The sequence below is a fragment of the Prionailurus viverrinus genome, chromosome A1 (assembly GCF_022837055.1).
Source record: "Prionailurus viverrinus isolate Anna chromosome A1, UM_Priviv_1.0, whole genome shotgun sequence".
Taxonomy (NCBI): domain Eukaryota; kingdom Metazoa; phylum Chordata; class Mammalia; order Carnivora; family Felidae; genus Prionailurus; species Prionailurus viverrinus.
The window spans coordinates 139,947,953-139,960,989 of NC_062561.1; the positions used below are offsets into that span (position 1 = coordinate 139,947,953).

Genomic DNA, 13,037 nt, shown 5'->3' on the forward strand with positions numbered 1-13,037 from the left:
AAATAAATAAAATGTTAAAAAAATTAAAAATAAATAAATACATAAATAAGCCAGTCACAAAAAGACCAATACTGTATGATTCTTTCCACTTATATGAGTTATCTAGAGTAGTCAAATTCATAGAAAGACAAAGTGGAATGATAGTTTCCAGGGGCTGGGCAGAGGGAAAAACATGGAGTTATTATTTAATGGGTATAGCATTTGGGTTTTACGAGATTAAAAAGTTCTGAAGATTGCCAACAGTACTTAACACTACTTAAATGTACACTCAGAAATGCTTAATATGGTAAATGTTTTCTTATATGTGTATATTTTTTACCACAATTAAAAAAAAAGGCTGCCTTGAAAATTGCCCACCTAATCTGGATCCTCACTTCAGGAATACAAACTGGGGGTGTGAGAAAAGAATTATCATCATATCTGTGATACAAGAGAAGAAGCCTAATAATGTTCCACATTTTGCTGTTATATCCCCACTTACACAGCAGTAATTCTATGAGAAATGCATGTGTTCATACATTTCAGAAACTATCATCATGAATATTCTAATCCTGGGTGTTCTTTTCTTCTATAAATACTATGCTAAGTCCTCAACCAATTTCAAGGTCTAGAGAAATGGTTCTCAATATAATGCATTTCAAAATCTCTGTGGAGCTTTTGAAAAAGATTTCCACTTCTGGTATTATGGACATGAGGACCTCCATCTCAAATTTCAGAACAAAATGTTTTACCAGAGATAAAGATTGGTACTTTATAATGATAAAAAAGTTGATTCGTCAGAGAAACACAACAATCATAAATGTGTATATGATAAATACAGAGTTTTAAAATACATAACACAAAAATACAGACACCCAGGCGATACCACATACTTGCTGAATCTTAATTTCCAGCGTGGTGCTAAGGCACTGTTATTTAAAAACAAAATAAAACAAAAAAATTACATGGGGATTCAAATGTGCAAGACTGGTCAAGAACTACCATTTTTGACATCTTATAATTAAAAAATAAAATCAAAACTTAAGTAAATACTGCTACTACTGCTACTATTTCTACTGTGAATTGGATTAACAAAATCCTTTCTTCTGCAAGAGAATTTGATTCAATTAACTTTCTAGTTCTTTTCTTCTAGAAACCAGAGAACACAAGTATGTCAACTATGTTGCTAGGCAAAATATCTCTCTTTTTTAAAAATATTTATTTTGAGCAGAAGCATACGTGCACACACGTCTGAGTATAGGAGAGACAGAGAAAGAGGGAAAGAGAGAATCCCAAGCAGGCTCCAGGCTGTCAGCACAGGGCTTGAGCCCACAAATCGTGAAATCATAACCTGAGCCGAAATCAAGAGTCAGGCATTCCAATGAATGAGCCACCCAGACGCCACAGCAACATATCTTACAGAAAAAATAATTTGTGATTGGTAAGGTACATCTGAATTGGGAAGAGCTATATATGAATTGTAAATACTTGATGGAGATACACAACCTGAAGCTCCCCTGAGTGGGATATGGCACAGCCTTTCTAGTAAATCTGGAAGAGAGCCCACGGAGCTGTAACGAGAGGTTTTGGGGCCTAAGGGGCCTGAAGCTTGTAAGCCAGGGTAGCTCCTGTGAATTCTGTTGCCTTAAACTGTACTGTCACTTAAAAAAATTTTTTTTTTAAGTGTATTTATTCTTGAGAGATAGAGAGAGACAGAGCATGAGCAGGGGAGGGGGAGAGAGAGGGGGAGACACAGAATCCGAAGCAGGCTCCAGGCTCTGAGCTGTCAGCACAGAGCCCAACGCGGGGCTTGAACTCACGAACCGCGAGATCATGACCTGAGCTGAAGCCGGATGCTTAACCGACTGAGCCACCCAGGCGTCCCTGTACTGTCACTTTTGAGTGGCCAAAGAAGTTAGTTCCCAGATAGCTATGTGCACTGCATTAAGGACTCGTGCAGAAAGAAACACCTATTGCTGGTATGCGGGGAAGCTATGGTTCCTGTCCTATAGCATTCTGAGTAGATGAGGGCGAATTGTTGTCCAAGATAGTCCTGTGAGTCTGAATGTTGAGTTGAACCTAAGAAAACTCTTTGGTGGGTGTTGCAACTACCTTATCTTTATGTTGTGGTTTAGACATCAGTACTTCCATGCCATACTCAAGATCTCTAGGTTGACTTCTTAAAACATTTTCCAGTGATGTTTTTGCTAATGGGGGTTGGGGTGAGGAGGAATCCATTCTAACCTCCCAGCGATCTTGTGTATCCAGAATAGTACAATATTCTTTCTGTGGTGGTAGTTTTGCCTGCATCAATATGAGCCATAATTCCAATATTTCGGATTCTGTTTGAAAGATGGAGAAAAAAAAAAAAAAAGCATGTGTTACATAGTGGTCATTACTAAAACCGTAGAACCAAAATATGTATTCTATATGCTGGGCAAATTTCAAAGCTAGTTACTATTTCATAAAAACGACAAAACCAGAAAATACATCCCTACCACATTATTCTGACAAAACAGCTAAATAACAAACAGCTAACTACAATCTTGTGAATTTTACTTTTAGTTCTAGGAAAATTGTGCTGCTGCTACATTAAAAATATTTAGCACTGAAATGGAAAAAAAAATAGCTTTAAAGATATATACCAACATCTATTTATAGTTAGCGAGGGCAGAAAGCTAAATTAACAATGCTAAATTAAGCCCATGACAGAAACCTTTACCTTTTCACACAGTGAATGAAAAAGACAGTATCAATGATAGTACTTACTTAGCTATGGGAGGATTGATGACAGAATGAAGGGATTTGATATCATTTCCTATCAAACCTAATGGAAAGAGGGTTATAATTGAAAAGTTTAAGAAATTTTCCTTTAATTGACAAAGAAGTTAAAATAATTTTAAGCAAATACAGTAATTCCAAGTACAGTAAAATCCAAGATAAATAAAACTTTCTTTTACCTAAAAGTTATATCTCTAAAGAAAAGGCAATGGATGATGATAAGGTAAATTTTCAAACATAAATTTCTAGAAGACATCCTTAGAAAAATATAAATTTACCCCAATCTTTCCCACTTTTTTTTAATGTTTATTTATTTTTGACAGAGCATAAGCAGGAGAGGGGCAGACAGAGGGTATGAGAGAGGGGGCTAGAAAATCAAAGCAGGCTCTGTTCTGACAGCAGTGAGCCCAATGTGGGGCTCGAACTCACAAACCGCAAGATCATGACCTGAACCAACTGACTGAGGTCAATCGACTTAGCTACCCAGGTGCCCCTAATCTTTGCCACTTTCTACAATTCTACAATAGACATAAAAAATATAGAAGAATGTTCATAGCAATGATCTTAAGGCAACAGCTCCTGAACCAAAGAAAAATAAAATGCACAGTCCTGTGAACCTGCAATGTCAAGGCCTAAAGAGTTAAGAGTGATCCTCATATCAGATGACGATGAATTTCTGTACAATTTGAAACCCATCTTCCCTCAGTATTTCCAAACATACAATATCTTTAACGATGGCCTGGGAAGTATCAGTGAATTGGAGCTATAACAATCTAAGACTTCCAAAAGGCCAAGTAGTATTTCTCGAATACAAAAAGCCCATAAAAATTTACTCCACACTTATATATTTTATTAATTTTAAAGCAAAAATGCAGTTACATTTATAAATTTAATCTACACCTATTTAAATCAGTTTTGCAAAACTTCTACAATAAATTAAGAATAGTTCTATTGTATTTTGAAAACCTCCTAGCAGTTCGAAGACTGAAGGATGGCCTGTATGGCTACAGATAAATTTGATGAGCAAAATATAGAAACGTAGATACAAGCCAATACTGCAGACCATTAAATTCACATGCCCTTAACAGTCACACAATCAGTATCATTACTCCATTACTCTCACATGACAAAGATGGTAATTCGAACAGCAACAGAATGCAACTAGTTTTAATGAGTCTCCCATATGCTTGCTTGCTTCAAACACAGAAGACCATTCAGAATTAGTTGCTCAGGCTACCAGCTTTCAATAGCCATACTACCTAACGTAAACTATCCCAGATAAGTATTTAACCAACTACTCTTAAGAACCTTTAAAATAAATGATTTGGGCAAACCTCGAATGACAGAAAATACTTATGTATAAAAACCAGAAAAGGACTAGAAAGTAAGTATTTTACAGCAAGAGCACTCTACAAATAGACAACCCGCTAAACTTTTGAGCCAGCGACTAAAGCCACCAACCTTTCTCTTTGTTTAACTCATGTGGATGGGGAGCAGATAAGGAGCACAGGCCTACTACCCCTGGCATCTATCAGAATACATCCAACTCATAATAATCTTAAGGAAATAGTCAAGAAGTAAAAAGGAAGCAGTATTCTGAAAATGGAATGCTTGCCAACAAGAGAGAAAGCAAACATGCAGTAAAATGAAAATCAAATTTTGTACCTGGTAGAGAACTGTAGTTTCTTCCAAGAGGCACATGTGACTTTAGTCTTTGTAAACTTGCTCTCATTTTAGAGCAACACATATTCTAGTGAGGAGGAAAAGAACCCTGACATTAATTTTATTTTAGCATTTCTGATTACAGTACTTTTAACATCATAACTACACTTTGTGAGAAGATGAAATACTTTGAATCTCCTTAAAGTAGTCTGAATTTATTAACTCTAGCTCCTTTAAAAAGTGACAACCCAAAACTATACTACAGGAAAGAACAAAAATAAAACTAAAACTGACTTGCTATTTTGAGCTGATCTTAGATGATGGTTCTCTAAGATCTGCAGCATTAATATCACAAGGAACACAAATTCTACAGATCTACTCCAGACAAGAAAATAACAAACTCTGGGGACAGAGGCAAACAATCTGTGGGAATTTTTATTTAACTGAAGTATAATGAACACAGTGTTGTATTACTTTTAGGTGTACTGAACAATCTGCATTTCTACAAGCCCTCCAGGTGATTCTGATAGCTACAGTTTGAGAACCACAGCCCTGAAGTTTCCAGAGAGCCAGAAAAGTTAATCAGGTCTCTCACCCTGGCTACTTCTTGATTCCCCTCTACAGCTGCTAAGAGCTGGTGGGGGTCATGAACTCTAAAACCATTAGCTGTTTTGGGGATTTATAAAAGTGGTTACAAATTAGAATCACCTGGGAAACTTTAAAAAACATTTGGCGAGATGGGGGGGGGTAGTTGGGAGAACTAGGGACTGGCATTTTTTAAAAGTTTCTTTAGTATCTTCTCCCAGTGTTTCCACACAGAGGTTGATTATTACCCATCCCAATTTATCCCCAAACAACTAGATACACATTTAATGGCTGCTAATACATTTGGAATTATTATAGTTAGTATAATAATTTGGGGTTGTCACAATCTGCCTTTTAATGCTATCTTGGAATGCATGCCTGTATTCTATATCACTTCTACATTAGTTAGCAAGTTTTTGTCAATAAAACACTGTTATCCTAAGAAATATTTCAAAAGTATAGACTCAAAGATATTTAATTTAATTTTTTTTTTTCAACGTTTATTTATTTTTGGGACAGAGAGAGACAGAGCATGAAAGGGGGAGGGGCAGAGAGAGAGGGAGTCACAGAATCGGAAACAGGCTCCAGGCTCTGAGCCATCAGCCCAGAGCCCGACGCGGGGCTCGAACTCACGGACCGCGAGATCGTGACCTGGCTGAAGTCGGACGCTTAACCGACTGCGCCACCCAGGCGCCCCTCAAAGATATTTAAATTTCCACTGCATACTGACCTGGGTAAGAGAGTAGCTACCTGTCACAGACATGTAGTCTGAAAGCATCAGCAATGAACACACTAAAGAAAACCTGTGTAAGTCTTTGGGACACTAATGACTTCAAAATGGAATATACAAAAGGATATTCTTTAAAACGCTGCACAGTGAATTTTCAAGTAGCCAAATGAATTTACAGACTAGTGATAAGGTCTGCTGCTTCTTTGTTACAGTTTCTCCCACACTCCCTGTTAAGAAAAACTGTTGAAAATAAAGATACACTAGTCTAAGAGTATACCAGCCCTTTGGGAAAGTAAAGGAACTGAACGTGAAGTACATTTAATTTTACAAGAAAAACTTACATTAACGTGCAGGATGGGTATTTTCTTATGACTGACTACAAATTTCCTCAAGTTGGACAACATGTTGATCCTCTGTTATTCTCTGAAAAAGAAATATACAAAAATTTTAAACTAAGTTTGCATATTATATGTCAGTAAGACATATGTGAAGCATATGCAACATATATGGTAACAATGTATTATGTTGAAACAATAGGTACAATACTTTTAGCTATCAAAAACTCCATGCATCATTCAGAAAATAAAAATTCTGACAAAAATGAGAAATATGGTTCTCAAGCTAAAATATTCTTTATTTTTTCAACGTTTTAATTCTTCAAGATATGTACATACCATAAAAGAGATTGGAATTATAAAAATGTAACCAAAATGCATCTATGTATTTACGTAAAATTTAGTATAAAAAGGTAAGCTTCTACATGTTAATTTGTTAATTTCTCATTGGTAATGTAACTTATTGGTTTACTTATATATTCTGATTTTATTCATTCATACCATAAATATGTAAAAAAATACACAAGAGCAAGTTGTCTTCTGTGACTATAAAAACTAAGCGTGTTTATTTTTTTTAATTGAAACCCAAGTTAGTTAACATATACTGTAAAAATTGTTTCAGGAGTAGAATTTAGTGATTCATCACTTACATGTATCACCCAGTGCTCATCCCAACAAGTGCCCTCCTTAATGCCCATCACCCATTTAGCTCCTCCCCCCACCCTACACACAGCCAACAACCCTCAGTTTGTTCTCTGTATTTAAGAGTCTCTTATGGTTTGTATCCCTCTCTGTTTTTATATTATTTTTGCTTCCCTTCCCCTATGGTCATCTGTTTGGTTTCTTAAATTCCACATATGACTGAAATCACCTGTCTTTCTCTGATTTATTTCATTTAGCATAATACACTGTAGTTCCATCCACATTGTTGTAAATGGGAAGATTTCATTATTTTGATCACCAAGTAATATTCCATGGAATATATATACCACATCTCCTTTATCCATTCATCAGTCGATAGTTATTTGGGCTTTCCATACTTTGGCTATTGTTGATAGGTCTGCTATAAACATTGGGGTGCACGTGCCCCTTCCAATCAGCACTCCTGTATCCTTTGGATAAATACCTAGTAATCCAATTACTGGGTCATAAGGTAATTCTATTTTTAATTTTTTGAAGAACCTCCATACTGTTTTCCAGAGTGGCTGAAGCAGTTTTTGCATTCCCATCTCCACATCCTTGCCAACATCTGTTGTTGCTAGGAGTTTTTAATTTTAGCCATTCTGACAGGTGTGAGGTGGTATTTCATTGTGGGTTTAGTTTATATTTCTCTGATGAGTGATGTTGAGCATCTTTTCAGGTGTCTGTTAGCCATCTGGATGTCTTCTTTGGGGAAGTGTCTATTCATGTCGTTTGCCCATGCCTTTACTGGATTATTTGGGTTTTGGGTGTGGAGTTTGATAAGTTCTTTATAGATTTCGGATACTAACCCTTTATTTGACACGTCATCTGCAAATATCTTCTCCCATTCCGCTGGATGCCTTTTAGTTTTGCTGATTGTTTCCTTTGCTGTGCAGAAGTTTTTTATCTTGATAAGGCCACAATAGTTCATTTTTGCTTTTGTTTCCCTTGCCTTTGGAGACTTACCAAGTAAGAAGTTGCTGTGGCTGAAGTCAAAGAGGTTGTTGCCTGTTTTCTCCTTTAGTATTTTGATGACTTCCTGTCTTAGGTTTAGGTCTTTCATCCATTTTGAGTTTATTTTTGTATATGGTGTAAGAAAAGTGGTCCAAGTTCATTCTTCTGCACTGAGCAGTTTTCCCAACACTATTTTTTTTAATGTTTATTTTTGAGAGACAGAGTGTGAACGGGGGAGGGACAGAGAGAGGGAGGGAGACACAGAATCCGAAGCAGGCTCCAGATCTGAGCTGTCAGCACAGAGTCTGATGCGTGGCTCGAACTCACAGACTGCCAAGATCATGACCTGGGCCAAAGTCGGATGCCCAACTGACTGAGCCACCCAGGTGCCCCTGTAGTTCTCCTTTTTAGTGGGATCTTTGGTTTTGAAATCAAAGTAATATTGCCTCGCAGAATCAGTCTGGAAGTTTTCCTTCCATTTCTATTCTTTGGAATCGCTTCAAAAGAATAGGTGTTAACTCTTCTTTAAATGTTTGATAGAATTCCCCCAGAAAGCCATCTGGCCCTGAACTCTTCTTTATTGGGACATTTTTGGTCTGTGATCCAATTTCTTTACTGTTAACGGGTCTGTTCAAATTTTCTATTTCTTCCTGTTTCGGTTTTAGTAGTTTATATGTTTCTAGGAATTTGTCCACTTCTTCCAGACTGCCCAATTTGTTTGCATATAATTGCTCCTCATATTCTCTTACTATTGCTTGTACTTCTGCAGTGTTGGTTGTGATTCTCTCCTCTTTCACTCGTGATTTTATTTACTTGGGTCCTTTCCCTTTTCTTTTTGATCAATCTGGCTAGGGAATATTCTACTTTTCTTAATTCTTTCAAAGAACCATCACCTGATTTCATTGATCTGTTCTACTGTTTTGTTTTTTATATTTTAAGATCATTGACTTGTTCTCTAATCTTTATTTTTTCCCTTTTTCTGCTGGCTTTGGGTTTTATTTGCTGTTATTTTTCTAGCTCTTTTAGGTGTAAGGTTAGGTTGTGTATTTGAGACTTTTCTTCCTTCTTTAGGAAGGTGTGAATTGCTATATGCTTCTCTCTTATGACTGCCTTTGCTGCATGTCAGAGGTTTTGGGCTGTCATGTTTTCATTTTTAATTTCAGCCTGACTAGATTTTATTTCTTCTATCTCCGCAAAAAAGGATTCTTTTCTGTCTTCTATGCTTTTTTCAACCCCAGCCAGTATTCTTAACATGGTTCTAAATTCTGGTTCAGATATCTTATTTATATCTGTGTTAAGTCCCTTGCTGTTATTTCTTCCTGTTCTTTCTGTTGCGGTGAATTCCTTCATTTTGTCATTTTGGAGGAAGAAAAAATTAATAAAATAAAAAATATTAAAAAATTAGTAACAAAACAAAAAAATCAAACAAAGGAAGAAGCTAGATCCTAGGTGTGTTTCTGCTTGCTTAAAGAAGCTTGATAGAATACAGAAAAAAGGTAAAGAAAAAATGTTAAAGTTAAAAAAATTAAATAGAATAAAATAAATAAAATGAAATAGAATAAAAAATTTTTTTAAATAAAAATCAAAGTAAAAAAATTTAAAAAATTTTTCTTTCTGTATCCATGAAAGAAAAAAAAGAAAACAATTTAAGCAAAAACAGAAGCAAAGAAAATGAACAAATGAACCAGCAAACAGAATGAAACCCGAATGAAGTTATATGCAGTCTCCCCTAGAAATGAAACTATGAAGCACTCTGCGTTCTGTACATTAAGCCGGTGGAGTGACTTGTGCTGATCTTCCGGGGATGTGCTTGATGGGCGCAGTTGGGTGGGGCTCTGATCTCCACTAGGTGGCGCTGCTTACCTTACTGGGGTGGCACATGTGTGCAAGCACGGGGGGAAGTGGAAATGGCTTCACCCAGCTCCCTCCTCTCTGTTACAGGACATTTGCGCTCTCACCCAACCGTGATCAAGTACCTCTCCTCCATCTCAGACCTCTGTCCACCCCGTCTCTACCCTGTAAGCTGTCCGCCCACCTTCCAGGTGCCACCTCCCTCCAGAGTTTTATCTCACATGGGGCTGTGTTTCAAAACTCCACACTTGAGAGGACCCTGCAGCATGGACCCACACCAACCCTCTGGGGGAGGGTCTCACTGAGCAATGGCCGGGTGCCGGCTTGCCTCAGAAAACATTCATGCAATAGTGCAGCAGCAGAGTTTCAGAAATTATCGCAAACCACAACACACAGCTAGCATCAGGTTTTACTGCACTTTGGTATCTTTGTCCCAATACCAGCAAATGTGGCTGCTCTCCAGGGTCCACTGGGACCTTGGCCCAGGAGAGGCCATATGGCCTTTACCAAATGTACTCCAAGCAGGGGAACCACTTCTCCCCATGTGACACAGGGACCCCTCAGACCCTGCTGCCTACTCCTGGGGATTCACCCTAATTCCTCCCTAGAGCACCACCAGTCACCGAGCTCTGAAACTTCAGACTCTGCTCTCCAATGTTAATAGAATCCTGGTGGTACTAAAACCCTCTACTTTCACCCTGTCAGTAGTTTTGGAGAACAGATTTCTTGTTCAGTCCCCTGCAAGTGTTTTCACTCTTTCTCTTTCTCTCCAGCTACTTTCAGAGAGTGCTTTTCTTGCACAATCCTGATGCACTGCACTATCCCCTTTTTTTCTGTGCTCTCTCCATGAAAATGGCTCCCTACCCTCCATGGCTTTTCTCTCCACCAGTTCACCTCTCTGTACCGAGTACCTGCCAAGTTTTGTGGCTCAAGTTATGCAGATTGTTGTGTTAATCCTCAGATCAATTTCCTAGGTGTTCAAAATGGTCTGGTGCTGATCTAGCTGCATTTCAGGGATGAGACAACCTCAGGGTCTCCATGCGCTCTGCCATCTTAACTCCTCCCCTCCAAAACTAAGGAACTTTAGTTTAAAAATATTTACTGAATTGATGGGGTGTTTGGGTGGCTCAGTCGGTTAAGCATCTGACTCTTGGTTTCGACCTGAGTCAAGATCTCACAGTTTCTGAGTTGGAGCCCTACATTGGTCTCTGTGCTGACAGCATGGAGCCTGCTTGGGATTCTTTCTCTTCCTCTCTCTCTGCCCCTCCCCTGCTCGTACTCTCTCTCTCTCAAAATAAATAAACTTAAAAATTAAAAACAAAAATATTTACTGAACTGAATATTCACTATGTTTCAAGTACACTATCAAGGCTATGAAAATTTCATAGAAGTATCTGACACTGGGTGGGGAGCAGGGAGACAGACTGTGTGCTATGTTATACAAGAATCCATGTCAAAATTCATTATTCTTCCTCCTAAATCTGTTCCTGTGTCTTGGAACAGACATATTCACTAGCCCTCATTTAGGAAGTCATCAAATCCTTTTGATTTTATTTCCTAAATATACCTTGAATCCAATCCCTCTTCATTTCCAGTACCAAACAATGTTTGCAGTATCATGCATGTTAGATCCATTCTAAAGTAGAACAGATTTTAACACAATAAAATACAAAAAAACTCACTAACAGAGTTTGACTTCACATTGCACTAAGAAACTACCACTTGTCAAAAGCCTGGTAAAGTCATGCACAATTTTCTGAAAAGACTATTAAAATACTCTTCCTTTTCTCAACCACCTATATGTATGAGGCTGGACTTACTTCAGAAGTTCAATCAAAAATAAAAAACATACATATATAGTAACAAATACAGAAGGTGATATGAGATGTCAGCTGTATTCTGTTATGCCCAAAATTAAAGAGATTTGTAAAACTAAGGCAGTGTAAAAGATTCCTCAAATGAAATTATTTTTGTTTTGGAAAATAATAGATTATTTCCCATAAAACTGTATAACTTACGTCAATAGTTAGTTGATTTACTATGTTTAAGTGAATTACTAAAATATTTTAAAGTTTTGTTTTAATATCTAAAGATTGAATATGAATTATAACACACATAAACAAAACTCTTTGGAGTTCTGAATCATTTTTAAGAGTGTGAAGAGTTCCTTTAGCTACATTTTTAAAACTTATTCCAACACCCTGTTTCCCCAAGTGAATGCCCATGATTATTTTAGGTTCTAAGAAAAAAAAATGATTTACCAAATATCAGAAAAACTAGCCAAGAGAATCCATTTTGTAGACAGTAATACTTAAGAAATTAAAATAATTTGCTTTAAAAGGTGAGTTTAAGGAAAAATATTAAGGAAATAATAACATAGCTGACATTCAGATATGACCAGTCTCAAAAAGTAGTACTCAAATCACTGAAGTGGGAAATAATGCTTTAATCCATTCTTTACACATATCCTTCAAATAAAAAACATCCTCTTGTCACTTCCCTACTCAAAACATTTAAAGGTTCTTAATACAACAAAACTTGTCCCAAACTACCTTCATGACTTGTACTCTCCTATTCCCTACTCTAAACCAGAGAGCTGTAGCCAAAATTCCCCAGGAACACCATGCTATGGCATCTTCACATCTTTGTATGTAATGTTGCCACGGCCTGAAAGCAGTCCTAGAATCCCCAAGACCCCACACCTGGTAAATTTCCATTCAATCTTCAAGTCCCAGCTTGGAACCTTTTCCTAATTTCCTAGAAAGTTTTAATACCACCTTCTCTATGTTTTTATAACACTCAGAACTTATATTTACTCACGACATATAAAATATTTATAAGCTATCTCCACTACTGTGAGCTCTCCAAATGGAAGGATCTTCCACTAACACTGCCCAGCACAATGCTACACTTTTTGATCTATTAAGTTGATTTAGGGCCCTCCAGTGATTTTCTTCTTCCCTGTGGATCAATGATCTTCAACAAAAATGGATGCCTACTACTGGTGCTATAAAGTGAGTTATTCTATAAGGCCCAGACCTCCTTAGGCCTTGGAGAATAAAGAACTCACTAAATGTTGTAACACCTGATGGAACAAAAGCAATAATGAGGGGGAAAAAGGCGAACTACCCATTCTACATTACTAGCAACAAGTTACACTATGAACAAATACAAAGAACTCAGGGTTTGTTTTTTAAAACATGAGTAGAGAATCATGCCTGTAAAACTTAATATACAAAAACAGAAATCATGGACCACTAAAGAACAAGCACAAAATACATCAGCATGCAAGCAAAATGAAGATGATGTTGCTAAGAATCAAGTAATATATGAAAAAAGATGCTACAGCATCAAGTTCAAATGGTCTGTTTGCAGATATTTGTCACTGTACTTAGTAATTTCTCAATTAGAAACTTCATTTCAGATTTGTATCATATTCAATGTTTTTTAGAAAAATATCAAGTTTGAATTAGCCCAAT

The 13,037-nt window shown here is 37.0% G+C and overlaps 1 protein-coding gene across 5 annotated transcripts in view; it reads right to left on the minus strand.

The window, feature by feature from the left end:
* The window catches only part of GFM2 (GTP dependent ribosome recycling factor mitochondrial 2), a 74,950-nt gene that overhangs the window by 57,763 nt on the left and 4,150 nt on the right, over nucleotides 1-13,037 (minus strand). For 4 of the 5 annotated variants that reach the window (XM_047877073.1, XM_047877087.1, XM_047877078.1 and 1 more), the window contains exons 2-5: nucleotides 6,079-6,160; nucleotides 4,426-4,510; nucleotides 2,749-2,806; nucleotides 2,224-2,321 (exon numbers count right to left, since the gene is read on the minus strand). In XM_047877073.1, the coding sequence (XP_047733029.1) occupies nucleotides 2,224-2,321; nucleotides 2,749-2,806; nucleotides 4,426-4,510; nucleotides 6,079-6,141 (304 nt within the window). In that variant the 5' untranslated portion in view covers nucleotides 6,142-6,160. Of the gene's footprint in view, nucleotides 1-2,091; nucleotides 2,322-2,748; nucleotides 2,807-4,425; nucleotides 4,511-6,078; nucleotides 6,161-13,037 lie in introns of those variants that run through there. The other variant, XM_047877105.1, reaches the window with a different exon arrangement.